The following is a 16,800-nucleotide window of genomic DNA, read 5'->3' as shown; positions in this document are numbered from 1 at the left end:
ACGTTCCTATTGGACAGTACTGACTTGAACACTGAAATTATAAGGAGTTATTTTCACTTCTTTAACACACATGCCTGCTTACATCCTTGGTTGTGAATGCTACTTACAAAGAGCATTTTAGCAGAAAGCTCAATATGAACCCCTGCTATTGGAGGGAGGGGCAAAAAAGTGGGAAGAGGTGAGCAGTGCTAGACTGGTGATTCTTGACAAAACATGTTTTGTGACTCTCTCAGGACACCTCTTGTGAGCACAAAAGGTTTATCACACATGTAGATAAAAAGCCCTACATTATAACTCCCTGAAATTATGCTTAGTAGTCCAGATGAAAAATATTACTGTGGTTCTCTAAGCTAAAGAGCACTCTTTAGAAAATCGAAAATTATTTGAGAAGCATTAGAAGTTATCTTCCACCTATAAAATTGTGATTAGATTTGTTGCAACTTAGTATTTTATCACTGTCCTAAATGTCTTAACATGAACTTCGAAGACCATTCTACTTCCAAACCTGTTCACAGGCCCTCTTGATTAATACATCTAATCAGGTCTCAGGAGAAGTTCACCCAGTGAAAAAGTTCACCGGGCCTACCTTTGCAGCAACAGTCACTGAGATTCATGTATCCAGCTGGCCAAAATTCAGACTCCTGTTTTCTTGGGGAGAGAAAGAGAGAGTTTTTTGTAGGCGTGGAGTAGTCCTCCCTCCTGTTTCCAGAATTTGTTCTTACTGCCAGTTCACCTCAAACAGTCCTCATACTCCTAACTCCAGGCCTTAACAGTCTCTCTACCATCACTAACATATCGAATGGAGACAAATATGTCACATTAATTCTAAGAGGTGAATTTTAAAAAAGAGCAGAATGAATTCGGCTTCATTTAACTTTCTAATTGTATTAAATTTAAGTCAAGAAACAATGGTAAAATTATTCTACATCTAAGTTAAAAATGTACAGTTTGCTATTTTACACACTGCTATGGATTGAAGATGTGTCTTCCCAAAGTCATATATTAAAGCCGCAATCGCCAATGTAATGTATTTGGACGTGGAGCTCTCTGAAAAGTAATTAGGTCACGAGAGTGGAGCCACGGGGTTAGTGCCCTTCCACAAAAGACTGAGAAAAGATGATCTTTCTCTTCCCCAAGGAAGACACTGCAAAAGGTCAGCTGTCTACAAACCAAAAAGAGGGTTCTCACCAGACATCAAATCTGCTGGTACCTCAATCATCCCACCCTATGGAACAATGGGAAATAAATGTTCTTTGTTTTAGCCAGTCTTTCATATTCTAGTATAGGAACCTAGGCTAAGACAGACACACACGCTTCTCCTTAAGAAATTACAAAGGTTGGGTGTCCAAACACTTCACTTTGGCTCAGGTCATGATCTCATAGTTCGTGGGTTTGAGCCCCATGTGGGGTTGTGAACGACAGTGCAGAGCCTGCTTGGGATTCTCTCTCTCCTCTCTCAAAATAAATAAATAAACTTAAAAAAAATTACAAAGGTCCAAAAATGTATCTACTAATTTTTCAAATGTTTGTTTTTAAAAGTGAAATTCATGTTGCACAAACAGATCTACATACTAAACACAATAGTAGTACTCTGAAGTCATTAAAAAGACTGAAAAAATAAAACCTACATCCCATTTCACTTCAGACTCTTTATTTAGCACATATATTAAGATAAATAGTGAGCAAAAAAATTATCCAAAGGTTGTGAAAGTATCACCTTATTTATTTGACCTCCTCCTCTCTCTTCTATAGAAATACTTATGCTCTTTGGAGATTCCTTTTCAGGCATGGCCTAGGCTTTACAATTCCTTTAACTCCTGAGCAACACAATTTATATCTTCAGTCTGTCTATGTTTCTGTTCACACTTCAACCTCAGGACGTCTCTGTTACTATATGTTTAACTAGGACATCTTCAGGCATCCATCAACTGTAATCAGATGGCTTTGTAATGAAGTACTGTACTCTCATGGCCTGAAGACCGGCACAGGGGGCAGGATTCGTTGGTGGCCACTGAATATTAAGTATATTCATAAATGCAAAACACAGTGATTAAAGAGTCCTAAGAGGTTTTCCAGAATATAAACATTCCCTTTTCACTCCCCTCCCTTGTAAAACACACAAAATATTTTAAAGAACTTGGACTTACCCTCAAATAAACCTTCCAGAACCTCCTAGTGAGTCATTTTCGGCTCTGAGTACTGAAGGTGAGCCTTTGAACTAGCCCATCTAAAGGGTTCCGAGGTATGCTTTTCAATGAGAACCATACTTGATCTATGTAGAATTCTAGGGAAGTTGAAAATAAATCCAGTACTCCAACTCCAAACTACAGTGCTAAACTACTAAGTTTTTCCAGTCTGAAACACGTATTAATTTTGACTTGGAGATTTCAATGCCTAAAAACAATTACCGACCAATACTAAACTACGCTAAAGATTGAGAGCATTCACCGCAGCCATCTAAATATCCAGATAAGGGGATAATATCTGGTTACTATTTTTCATATAGTCTTTCTAAACAAAAAAACCTTTTTATTATTATTGTATTCTAAATAGTTAACAAAAATACAATCCAAATGTTATATTTGGATAAATTGGGGAGGGTGGGGGTACACAAGTACAGTTCTTTTTCTTTTCCCTCCTTAACTCAAAGACAATATAGGAAGATGGGGAAAATGCAGACTTATCTGGCTGATGTGAGAACTTAAATGTTGTAAGTCAAGTACTTAGGGTAAAGATGACAGAGCTAGAATATTTAAAATATTCATCTCCAGATACATACTTAATTTCTAAAACAATAGGCTGATACTTGGATTTACATTCATATACGATGATATTCTGGCTACACACATTGTACAGCCAAGAGGCACCATTACTAATATGTATATCAAACATCCCATCTTTATGACAGAAATCATTTCATGTACTGTGAATATGCTTCACAGCCTTCTGAGAGAAGTGATAACATTTTTTCTTACACTGGCAACTCATTTTTATTTTGGGATAAAATAATTTCCAAAAGAAGAAAATTTGCATATATTCTTTCTTTCAGTTAAAAAATCTTGACAAAGTTTTAAAATTAAACCAAAAACCCTAAGTGTATGTTTCAAAAGTGTTTTCATAAATGAAAAGTGATTTGCCCATTTCTATCACCCAAACGTCCTATTTAGAAGAAGTTTTGCACAGTTTTCATATGCTCCAGAATAAGATTAGTAGCAAAAAAGAAGTATAGCCTTTAATTTTAGGGAGAAAAAAAGCTTTTAAGTGCTGCAGAGAATTTTCTTTCCCAAAATTATGTATGCATTAGGTTATAATAAAATACTTATCTGTGTTAAGTTATATCGTGATATTTAGCACTCTTAATTACTATGGAGGAGTACTTGTCCACATTTACTTAAATTATCCTGACAAAATGGTAGTTCTATAATTTAATAAGACATTAAAGTTCAAAAGTTGGGATAATTACAAAAATGCATTTTGAGCTTTGCTGGTCTAATCACTTGATCTTAGGTGGACACCTTCCTTTATGCTGACGAATACCAGGCCACGGACTAATTTAACCTTAGATACCTAATACCTGTGACACTCAAATGGCTTTGAAAATATCAGTATTTCTGCTCCAGCATAATTTTGAGGTGAGGATGCAGGTATTTGCAAATGAGAAGGGAATCACTTTATTATGGAAAAATGGAGAAATTTATTATGGAAAAATTATTCATTAAATAATTCCTCCACAAGCTTTACATCTTAGGCCCAGTCTCACAGAAATTTTGGAATGATATTCAACAGTCTTACTTTCTCTTTTCTTTTTGTTTAACAGCTAGATACTAAGTCACCCAATGTAATCACTTTTAAGGCAACAATAAAGACCCGAATCTCCAATCCCATAGAGGATTCTGAAGCAGACTACCAGCAGTCTAACTGCCATTTCACTGGTTTTAGTCAGACCAAAAAAGAGAATTTAAGCTAACCCAAAAACAGGGAAAAGGGGGTGGAGGGGAGCTAAAACACGTCAAATATGCTTTCTAAGAAATTAGGCCTCACCGCATAAGTTAAACATGAGAATTTCCGCCCCAGTAAGTCTCTCACACAAAAATAACCTAACACTTAAGATAAATCCAAACCATTATATATGTATTACTCAGCATATAAAGGATCATTATATAAAAGTAAAGATTTGGTGTGCTCCTTAAATCTTACTAACCAGAAGATCTAAAAATGAAATCATCACCCTGAATCAGAAATACTGTATCACTTTAAATGTCACTACATAGGTTTTCTCAGTAGCTCACCCAAACGAATACCCCAAATCCACCCCCCGCTGCAAACACACACACAGGTCTAAGAAGTTGGAAAGCTGAAACGTACTGACTTCAAGGAGTTCATTTTTAATTATGAAGAGTACTGTATTTCTAGAAACTAGTGAAACTGGAAGAAAACACCAATGTCCAGACCAGTGTGTAAAACTTATAATGTCCTGGCAAATTGTGCCATCTCGCTGATCAATAAGGAACACTTCTTTTCACAAATGTTGTGAGGAACAATGCTTAAAATTATACATAGTCTGAAAACCTAATTTTCACAAAGTTTTCATGAAAAGGAAAAACACCAAGTTGGTAATAGTAAAAGTCTTCCGGATTCCTTACAAATTTTAGCTTTATAAATGTCCAACTCAGAGAGCATGAGGTATTTTTCTAGGAAAAACACGACGACGGTACATGCGTTTCCTCTACAGCCTATGTGTCGGAGTCGCTTCCAGACCCTGGTCTGCTGTTATCCGCGCCGTCACTTTCTTTGTCCCAGTCTTTCATGGACGCTCCCATCATGAAATCATCTCGTAGGATTGTCCATCCAGGGCCCTCTTCTAATTTCCCTTCAGTCTGAAGGCAATTACAGAACCAAAATATCAAAAGGCAATTTAATTGTAAGGAAATAATAAAACCCAAGCTACAAAACAAACTTATCAACACTTACTTTTACAACAGGAATGAAAACAAGACAAATTATAGACTGATTTAATTTATATACTACAATATATGCACAAATATGTAATAGAGCTATACGTTAGTATTTTAACCCCATAAAGGAACAATGAAAGCAAAATAATTTTTTTGCAGGGGGAGGGAATATAGTAAAATCTAGGTTTATTGCCAATTTTTTAAAATCTGGCAATGAAACCCAACAAATATTATTTAACATTCAGTGACAATTTATTAGAAAAATGTTGGCAAATTATTTTAAAACAAACAGAAATTTAACAAAGGCTTTTAACCCCCCCCCCCCCACGAAATAAAAGGAAAAGTAACTTGGTTCTGTGCTATATTTTTATAGATGTTATCTCATTTAACACTTGATAAAAATTTGAACCAAATGTTCTTTATTTAAGTTATGATCTCACTGCCTGACCTAATCATGTAATCAAAAGACTAATCACATGCTAAAATGATAAATAACTGAAGCAGGCAATAAACATAATAGGTAGTCAATTCATTTTGCTTATTTACAGGATTTACGTAAAACTGTAGGACAGCCTAAGAATTACAGCCTTTCATTTCATGGTACAACAGTACCACCTTGTGGTATTAATTAAGTAATACAATATATGCGGAACTCAAGCTCTGGGATTTCTTTCCTTCATTCCACAAACATTTACTGAAAACTGTGTATCAAGCATTGTTCTTCATGTTGGAAATACACTGATGAACAAAACAAAGTCCCTGTCTTCCTGGAGCTAACAGTCTATGCCTTTCTATTTATACCATTTACAAAAATACACAATGTTGGAAAAATCTCCCTAAACATGTAAGAACCCAGGATATTTGGTTAGAAAATAGTGTTATCTTTATTGGGGCTATGCAATTTTTAAGAGAAAAGATATTAAAGACATTTTCTAGGTTACAAGAGACTACTTATCTAATTCTGAAGCTACCTTTTATTTTAAAAAACATAGCCCTGAAACAGTCACTCCATTTAGCGGGGGGGGGGGGGGGGGGGGGGGGGGGAGGAAGAAAAGGACACTATTACAAACCAGAAAACATGTCCTACTGGATTACTCGTGTCTTCCTGGGATCAAAGAATCAAGCAGAGCTTGTACCCAAATATAATGGGAAGACTGGAGAGCATATAAGTAAATGCGAGCAAAAATTTCCGAATTGACTTAGTATGTCAAAAGGCATACTTGTACTATAATTTAACCAACGTAAAGAACAAAAAATATCTGCTGGTTAAAAACCAACAGTAAAACAGTTCTAAAGGCTCTCCTGCCACACCCATAGGGGAGCAATCAAGTAAGAAGGAAATCTGTAACTCTCCTCATGGAGTATGCTAACACTTTCCCATCCCTCGTTTCTACAATATCAAACCTACTTCCCTAAAACTATTTTTGCTTCTGTTAGATTAAGTTACTTAACCGGAAAAAAGGCTATTTTTATTTTCTTTGCTTCAACTGAAGTTTTGTTTGCTAATCTCCTCACCTTAATTAAGAGAAAGAGTTGTTCCCATGAAGGGATCCACTTTGACACAACAATTAAAACACCTCCCTGCCAAATTAATCATTCAGTTTTCAAGTAAATTCTAAAAAGTGTATGCTTCCTGGTATAGCCACATGCAAGTTACTGACTAGTAAAGACTTACCCTGACGTTGACGTTTGTGTTTACGTATAAATATGCAATCTCAACGGTAAGCTTCCGTGTTCAGACAAATGCACCCAACATGCTATCAACATGTTACCAACCGGAAGGCAGATCCCACATGACTGAGCTCAATCCAGACTGTTCCTACATGAGAGCTCATCCTGACAGCCAACTTCTGCTGGACTGAGTTACTCCTCTACCAGGCGGCGCCACTAAAGCTCTTAGCACCTGAAGAAATGAGGGAGGCAGGAAGGGTGGGAAGGGACAAAGCCTCACACCCGTAGTTCAGAAAGAAAGAAAGGAACAATAGTGGACCAAAGGAAAGGACTCCTTAATTAAAATGTTGAGACCATACTTGTCTTGAAAGACATATTTTAGGAGAGGAGAACAACAACAATAAATTCAAAGCATCTCTCTCTCAATTGACCAATTTGAAAAATAACAATGAAGTAAAGCTTTACTGGGGAATTCTGGTGGTACCGTTTTGTTTTTTAAGCATTCAGTATCATCTATATCAGTAATTTTCCAAGTGTGGTCCCCAGACCAGCAGCATTAGCATCAATATCACTTGTTAGAAATTGAAAACCTCAGACCCCACTCCAAGTCTACTGACTCAGAAACTAGAGGTTGGAGGCTGCAGTCTCTTTCATAAGCCATCCGGTGCTTCTGACACTTGCTAAAGTCTGAGAATCACCAGTCTATAAAGAACAAATATTTCTTAGTGAGTTTCATTCACTGCTACAAACCCAAGTACACTTTAGGGCTGAAGAGAAAAGATTTTAAGTTTTGGAAATCCAATGTTAGACACATCACTGGATATTTTATAAATTGCCATCATTCAAGATTTCATATTACAGTTGTATTTTTATTCTGTGAAGCAAAAATATGGAGAGAGAAAAAAAAACCAGACAATAGAAAACTCAGTATAAACAAGTATGGGTTAATACATTTTAAAAACAGACTTTTTCCTATAGTATCTGTCATGATGGCAGTTCAAGAAAGAAAACTCTGTCTTAAAAACAAAAGGATAACCCTTTACTCTCTATGCCTACACTTGCTAAAGAAATACACAGCAAGAAAAAAGACAGGGGGGCACATAAGGGGATAGTTTGAACAGAAACAACTAGTCTTGCTCAGCTGCAAAACTCAATAAAACAACAGAAGAGTGATTTGTTGTTTTAAAGATATAATCCACAAGGAGAAGATCCAAATAGACAACAGCAACACAATTTTAGAAGGTGAAGCAAGACGGACTACCCTGGCAAACCCAAGAAAGCTGACTCCTAAGACTGCAATTGTCAAGCTGCAACCAACCCAGTTTACACTGTAGGATCTTCAAACACCAACCAACCAACCAACCAACCAACAAAACCCCCAGGAACTGGCATTGACTGGATACTTTTGGAAGTGAGGGTAGGAATGGAAGGATCAAAATAAAGAGAACTGGGCAAACGTGATGTTGAGAATCAGATCTCTGGATCTCCTCCCAGTCTCACACAAGCTTGGTGGAAGACTGTTCAACCTCTGGAGAGGTCACAGGTTGGCACAGATGAAGGCACATGTACACACCAGAAACAGGGGATTCAGTTATATCCCCTGCCCCCCAATAATGAGTCCCAGTCCCCTTCTCACATTGGGCTCCTGAAATACTGGGAGGCAGACCCTTTCCTTCAGACAGAAGATCAGGAAGGCTCTAGAGAAAATCTAGCCAGTTGCTAATAAATAATCGAGAGAATGTTATACTAAAGTTCATGTCACATGGGTAACACCCACATGGTTCAGAACTTCAATCGCCTCTGGGATTATTTGTTCTAATCATGAATAGACATTTTAGGATTATCAGAAAGAAAACAGAGTATAACAAACACAAATGTTTCGAAAGCAACTTGTAGGAAAGCAACACTGTTCAGAGAGAAGAAAATTTAGGGGAAAATACCATTAATATCCTCAAAGTTAGGAGATTACAGCGCACCCACAAAACAAAAGTAGTTTGCTATTTAAAAAGAAACATTAAGAGAATAACAAAGACCTTGAAATTAAAAATGTGATGGAAGAAATAAAAAAAATGAATACAAGGGTGAGAAGATAAAAGCTGAGGAAAATAGTGTAAAAAGAAAAAAAAGTAGTGGAAAACAGGAGGATGAGTTCAGGGGGTTCAACATACAAAATAAGAATTATACAGAAAGAATGCCAAAAAGGAGGGGAGGAAAATCAATGAAACACTTCCAGAAAAATTTCCCCAAAGTAAAGGACACACATTTCCAGAACGAAAAGAGCCTTCCTGAAGGTCCAAAATACAAAAGAAAAACCAAGCCACATCAAGGTCATCTGTAAAATTTCAGAATTATAGATACTAAAAGAATATCCTATAAGCTTTCAGAAGGAAAACAAGTCACATACTTAGAGATGATCAGGAATCAAAATAGATACAGATCTTCCTATAGCTATCCTGGATGCAAGAAAGAGACAAATTCTTTCAAAATGCTGAAGGAAAATAAATTCCAATTTAAAATTTGATACCTAGATACGTTGTTATTCAAGTATGAGGACAGAACAGAGGTACTCTCAGACATACAAGTTACCCAAAAGTTTATTTCTAGTAGTTCTCAGGAAACTACTGAGAATGTCCTCCACAAAAAGGTGGAGTAAACCAAGAAGAGAAAGACACAGGATAGAAAAACTAGGAGATCCAACACAGGAAGGAGAAGAGAAACTGCAGGATGAGAGAAAATGGAGACTCCAGAATGGTAACTAAGCATCAGGCAGACAATCTGGAGCATGACCATCATTTTAACCTGACAAAAACATGGAGGATATGCTTTATCAAAACAGTGGGAGTAAACCAAGAAAGAAGAAGGAATGAGATCCAGGAAATATGGAATCCAATCCAGAAGAAACTCCAAGGATCACAAAAAACTTAAGTCCCAGGATGACAACTGTGAAGCAGCCTCAGAGCGCAATCAGCCCAGAGAAAGAACGGAAGACTCCAGGAGAGAATATCTCAAAGAAAATAATTAAAATAGATGTATTGCCTGAGGTAAATGGATTGTGAAAACCTAAACTAAGAAAGTTACATACGAAGACCAAGACAATAATTAACTTCAGGAAAAAACAGAAAGGAAACGAGTTAAGAATACAGAGATGTGTATTCAATGCAATTCCAATCAAAATTGCACCAGCATTCTTCTCGAAGCTAGAACAAGCAATCCTAAAATTTGTATGGAACCACAAAAGACCCCGAATAGCCAAAGGAATTTTGAAGAAGACCAAAGCGGGAAGCATCACAATCCAGACTTTAGCCTCTACTACAAAGCTGTCGTCATCAAGACAGCATGGTATGGGCACAAAAACAGACACATAGACCAATGGAATAGAATAGAGAGTCCAGAATTGGACCCACAAAAGTATGGCCAACTAATCTTTGACAAAGCACGAAAGAATACCCAATGGAAAAAAGACAGTCTCTTTAACAAATGGTGCTGGGAGAACTGGACAGCAACATGCAGAAGAATGAAACGACCACTTTCTTACACCATTCACAAAAATAAACTCAAAATGGATGAAGGACCTGAATGTGAGACAGGAAACCATCAAAACCCTAGAGGAGGAAAAAACCTCTCTGACCTCAGCCACAGCAATTTCTTACTTGACACAAAGGCAAGGGAATTAAAAGCAAGAATGAACTATTGGGACCTCATGAAGATAAAAACCTTCTGCACTGCAAAGGAAACAATCAGCAAAACTAAAAGGCAACCAATGGAATGGGAAAAGATATTTGTAAATGACATATCAGACAAAGGGCTAGTATCCAAAATCTATAAAGAACTCACAAAACTCCACACCCGAAAAACAAATAATCCAGTGAAGAAACGGGCAGAAGACATGATAAAGAAGACATCCAGATGGCCAACAGGCACATGAAAAGATGCTCAACGTCACTCCTCATCAGGGAAATACAAATCAAAACCACAATGAGGTATCACCTCACGCCAGTCAGAGTGGCCAAAATGAACAAACCAGGAGACTATAGATGCTGGAGAGGATGCAGAGAAACGGGAACCCTCTTGCACTGTTGGTGGGAATGCAAACTGGGTGGGTGCAGCCACTCTGGAAAACAGTGTGGAGGTTCCTCAAAAAACTAAAAATAGATCTACGCTAATGACCCAGCAACAGCACTACTAGGTATTTACCCAAGGGATATAGGAGTGCTGACGCATAGGGGCACTTGTACCCCAATGTTTATAGCAGCACTTTCAACAATAGCCAAATGATGGAAAGAGCCTAAATGTCCATCAACTGATGAATGGATAAAGAAATTGTGGTTTATATACACAATGGAATACTACTTGGCAACGAGAAAGAATGAAATATGGCCTTTTGTAGCAACGTGGATGGAACTGGAGTATTATGCTAAGTGAAATAAGTCATACGGAGAAAGACAGATACCATATGTTTTCACTCTTATGTGGATCCTGAGAAACTTAACAGAAGACCATTGGGGAGGGGAAGGGGAAAAAAAAAAAAAAAAAGAGAGAGAGAGGGAAGGAGCCAAACCATAAGAGACTCTTAAAAACTGAGAATAAACTGAGGGTTGATTGAGGGTGGGAGGAAGGGGAGGGTTAGGAGGGCACCTATTGGGAGGAGCACTGGGTGTTGTACGGAAACCAATTTGACAGTAAATTTCATATTAAAAAAAAAAAAGAATACAGAGATGTGTAAAAGCCAATATAACAGCTAAAGGAGTAACAAGTGGTTGCCCTAGGGTAGGAGTCGTAGAAAGTAGGCAGAAGGAGGCAGAAAACTGTTTTATAATAAATAACCCTTTTGGCAAAATGAGGCCTTTTAAACCACATGGATAAGTAAAAATTAATTTAAACAGAAAAAAACAGGACAGCAAGAAAGGAGAAAACGAACTATCCCTCAATCATTTTCACAAACAGAAGTTTTACAAGCCTCCGCTAAGATCTTTCCCAAAAATCTCCCCTAAGGCACCCTCTGGTTTTATTAACCATATGATTCTGTTTTCCTTTCCAACTTTTTCAAATGAAAAAAAAATATTAAAAACATGAATTATACTAGGAAGCTATTATATGCCGGACAGCTTACATAATATTGCCTTTTTTCTAAGTCTCTTAAGATTCCTAGCCAGACAGTGATTGTCTTTCTCACATCTTATATAAGGAAGTTAAGGCTCAAAGAAGTGAAGCAACTTACTCAAATTCAGTTAATAAATGGCTGAGTCAATACTCAAACCAAAATCCAGGATTCCAAGTCCAAGCTCTTTCTGTAATACTATACTGCTCTACAACTTAATTGATAACAACTCTCTATATTACCATATCACCTATTATAACCTATACATTACATAGTAGAATAAGTACTAAAATACACTGAAAATGCCATCTATAAAAGTCAAAACTTGGAAAAATTATTTTACACAACAGATTTACATACTGTCAATTTACTTTTTTTTTTCCATAAAGATGACCTGCCATTAAGTATAAAAAATTCCTGAATATCTAGAGCATCCACAAAGAAAAGATGCATCAGAGACAAATATAAGAAAATAAGGACGCCAAGGGAAATCCTGTATGTGTCATTCATTGGAAAAACTTGCCTAAAGTGATTTGTAAGTAGATTTCATTATGTGTTCAGACATCATGAGAATTAGGTTTTTTGTTTGTTTTTTGGTTTTTTTTTTTGCTTATAAAACAGAGGTAGAGGTAATATGATGCATTATTTTCACACCAGGAATGAAAACCAAAGAGTTCTGGATTTGAATCACAGTGAACTATTGATTACAACACTGAAAATCAGAGGGTTTAGACATCTAGGACTTGAAAGAAATTAAAGATAATTCCCTTAACCTTGGTATATAGTGCCTATCTATATGTATTCACTATACTATATATATTTACTACATATATATGTATATATTTACTATCATCAGATGGACATTGTATTAACATTAAACATATAGACTGGAAGGACCAAAATTTAGCAGCTTGTAAAGCCTGTCAGTGTTGCTGCAGGCAGTACTAATTCAATAACCAAAAGCAACCTACGAGATAACTCTCTGGGCCTACATCAACTGAATAGGAGAACTGATTAAATGCAAAAACTTAATGAAAACCACATGATACAAGGAAACAAAATAGTCCCTTCTCTCATTGGCCTGGTTTTATACAAATATTTAATCAAGATCATACAGAAGCCGTCTGTGTCAATTTTGATGATGACAACCCTTAAAAACGTTAATCAGCTTCCATTTCAAGGTTCAAACATACATTGGCAGCTAATGAAAAGAAAACTGAAAACAGAGGTTTGGAATTATTCATTAGTCTAATACCAAATAATTAAGAGCTTAACCTCATTTCAGTTTTCAAGGGGAAAATTAAAGTCAAATCCTAAAACAATAAACAGTATAATCACATCTATATTTAGCAATCAGCAATAGTTGTGATTTCATTGCTTTCCCTGAGAAGAACGTTCAGTTTTCATTTTAATTTAGTTTCACCTAAATTAAAAAAGGTTCTTAACACACTGGCTAAATTCACCTTAATACCTTTGTTGTTGCAAATTTTTTTGTAAGCTGTTTATAGCTGTAGTTAGTAATCTCCTGATTACTGACTACCACTTATCCAAAAGTTCTGCTGGAGAAATGAAGGATATATGGGAGATCCCTTACACGAAAGATATACTCTGGCAGAAATCAACAAAAGTGAAATACAGCACCAAATGTTTATAATTTGAATAAGGACATCAATGATTTTCTCATCATGTCAGTTATTAAAACATCCCACTAACCATAAAGGATTGGAAATTTCATCATGAAGCATTAAAATTTTCAATCTAGAATGTCTAAGAGTTCTAATGGAGTCAAGCTTACGTGGAAGATCCCATATCTGTACACACTCAACTTTTCTCTGATTCTCAAAGAATTTTTTATAAGCAATTTCTAATTGTCTTGACCAATTTGTGCCTTCTTCATTCCTTCACAAACTTATTTTAATTCGCCTTAACTATATTACTAGAATGGTATTCCAGGCAACAAGCCCATTTGTGCTTAGTTTTTGTTAACTGTTATATAGCTTCCAGGTTCTTGTACAGTTTACAAATTTAAACAGGTCACTAATAAAATCCAAGCAAACTAGAAAAGATCAAGATGTTAAAACTATGTCACCTTTACGTATAGTCCAAGCACATGTTAAATGTATAAAGTTCTCTAAGAAAACCTAATTCTGTGTAGCTTGCCAAGAATTCAGGCCTCATATTCCTTAAAAAAAAAAAAAAAAAAAAAAAAAGTTTCTTTGATGCAGTTTTTTTTTTTCATTCTGCTGCATTCTTTTTTATTTTAATTTCATTTGCTGCCCTTGGTTTTACTATGTACGCAATACATATGCCTTTGCTCAAAGTGATTCTATTTGGTGGCTTCGATTCTAAATTGCTATCTAAACACCTCACTTCAGAGTTAAATCTGAGAAAACATCCATGCAATGGAGCTTCTCCTCATTGTTTATAATATCTTAAGAATTGTTAAATTAAGTTGAAGTTGACTAAACTGCCAGGAAGACAAATGTATAACACCTCAAGGAGCCTTTTTGACACAAGTGCTCTATGTATTTTTAGACTCAGGAGCTTGAAACATTCAGAATACATTCTGCCGATTAGTCTTTTACAGCCCATTCTTTTACCAGCTATACTACGTAGTACATAGATGAGAATTCAGATTTATAAACTAATTAGGAAAGCCTAGTATTCATCTAGAAAACAGACACTGATGTTTTAATATCATAAATTTGTTAAAAGGTTTAAGTGAGAAAACACTGTAAAAGTTCTTTGTAAAACTATGAAATATAAAGAAAAGTAAGTAATATCTAGTAGAAATATGCATACTACCAATCTACCTACTGAAATCAACAAAAGATTTAAAAATATATGGACAGTCCTCACTCAAACTCCTGGAAAAGCATGTGATTCTGGGTCTGTAATCTAAGAGCTTATTGTCCCAGAAACCAAGAAAGTACGCCAAGAAAAATGAGGTCATGCCAGAACGGCACAAGAAGCTAGTTTGCACTGGTTCTCATTGTTACATTTGTGAATTTAAACATCAAAAGAAGCATAATGATACTAAAATACTGAAAACCTAGACACTCATTCCTATGTCTGTGATATTAAATAAAGGCAAAGAAAAAAGGTGGGGGCGGGGAGAAGGTTCACTTGCTACTACTGGAGATGACAGTTAAGCCAACACCTTACTCTGGAAAGCAATAATTAAAAGGAAAGGAACATTAACCCTCATCTTTTGGAACTTAAAACATATTCCTAAAAAAGTAAGTAGAAATAAATGAGAAAATCACCATTCTGCAAATTCCAGTAACATACCTGTTTTAAGCAGGGGTCATCAATTGGCGCTAAAAGACAAAAGATAGATGGGGAAAGGTATATTTGCTCCTTTCATATTATTCATCCCCAGAAATTACTCTCTAACTGTAGAGGGGAAAATGCACCTTTCATAAGGAAAAATTTATTACCACTTGAACCAAATGAAACAGGACCATCACTAATATGGGACATTCTGATAATCTGTCTCCTGATGTGACAGCATACTAACTATACATTTAAGTATCACACCTATGAAACAGTTATGCCAAAAAAAGTTTAACTTAAATTCTGACCTTTGGTCCTAACTTTCCACTTACAGTGAAAGGGCACAGAGGAGAAAGCTGAAAGACATGATGTGACAGACAGATTTAGAACCTGGATTCCTTGTTCAAGACACCTGGTTTAGTTATAAATGAAACTTCTGAATTGTATGATATATGAATTTTATCTCAATAAAGCTGTTAAAAAGAGAGAATTTCTAGGATAGTATGGGTATTACCTTCAAATAATCACCCCAAACAAACAAAAACTAGATGGGGATAAAGACAGGCAGATAGCTCTATAAAACAAACACACAGACAAGTGTCAACAAATTTAGAACCCACGTGAGAGAAATACTGGTCTTTCCTTATTTTCTTCCTGTTTGAAAATTTCCATAAAGTAATAGGGGGGGAAAAAGATTCTAAAATTTCTATTAGGCAAACAGTGATTAAATACAGAATGCATTTGATATCCAGTAAATTTTAATTAATTCCTTGATAAAAGAATAGAAAGTCAATTCTAACAGTAAACTTATAAAGAATTCCTTAAACGAGTTTAATGAGTTTGTTTTATAATTCTGAAATGTTCTACCATGGTAATATTTTTATCTTCCTTAACAATTCAGTTAAGTGTCTGACTTCAGCTCAGGTCACGATCTCACAGTTCAAGAGTTTGAGCCCTGCATGTTGGGCTCTGTGCTGACAGCTTGGAGCCTAGAACCTGCTTCAGAGTCTGTGTCTCCCCTCTCTCTGCCTCTCCCCTGCTCGTGCTCTCTCTCAAAAATGAATAAACATTAAAATTGTTTTTTTTTAGGGGCGCCTGGGTGGTGCAGTCGGTTAAGCGTCCGACTTCAGCCAGGTCACAATTTCGCGGTCCGTGAGTTCGAGCCCCGCGTCAGGCTCTGGGCTGATGGCTCAGAGCCTGGAGCCTGTTTCCGATTCTGTGTCTCCCTCTCTCTCTGCCCCGTTCATGCTCTGTCTCTCTCTGTCCCAAAAATAAATAAAAAACGTTGAAAAAAATTTTTTTTGTTTTTTTTTTTTAAACCTATCGGTCTGCATGTGCTGCTACCCATCCAACAAAGGGGATGTGAGACCCAGGGAAAAAAACAGACTGCAAACCATCTCTCCCATCATCCTCCTTCTGGGCTGGGGCAGGGGTGGGGGGAGGGACCATGTTGCTCACTAGCCAGACCCACCTCTTCTAGCTCATTTAGGTGAGAGAGGGGAGGACACAGTTTTCAGTTCTGCTTCTAAATAGAAGTGCCTCAAATCTTCTTAAGTAGCAGGCACAAATGACTGAAATGATTCTGGAGCAACACAGACGAAGTTTTAATCCAGATTCTACCAATTACTATCAATGTGACCTGGGGCAAGTCACTTAATATTTCTGATTTGGGGTTTCTCACCTCTAAAATGAGAATTCCAGTACTTCTTCAAATGGTAATTATATAAAAAACCCCTTTCAGTACCTGGAACAAAACAAACACTAACAAGCCCCCTCCTGGTCCCTCTACCACCTTTCCTA

At 36.5% G+C, this 16,800-nt stretch overlaps 1 protein-coding gene across 1 annotated transcript in view; it reads right to left on the bottom strand.

The window, feature by feature from the left end:
- Positions 1–4,365: 4,365 nt before the first annotated feature.
- RRP15 (ribosomal RNA processing 15 homolog) overlaps positions 4,366–16,800 on the bottom strand; it is a 40,041-nt gene continuing 27,606 nt past the window's right edge. The window contains exon 5 of the mRNA XM_003999505.5: positions 4,366–4,877. Coding sequence (XP_003999554.2) covers positions 4,734–4,877 — 144 coding nt within the window. The 3' untranslated portion in view covers positions 4,366–4,733. The remainder of the gene's footprint in view (positions 4,878–16,800) is intronic.

The sequence above is a fragment of the Felis catus genome, chromosome F1, assembly GCF_018350175.1.
Source record: "Felis catus isolate Fca126 chromosome F1, F.catus_Fca126_mat1.0, whole genome shotgun sequence".
Classification (NCBI taxonomy): Eukaryota; Metazoa; Chordata; class Mammalia; order Carnivora; family Felidae; genus Felis; species Felis catus.
The sequence above is the reverse complement of the archived record's forward strand: the minus strand, read 5'-3'. Positions and strand labels throughout refer to the sequence as shown.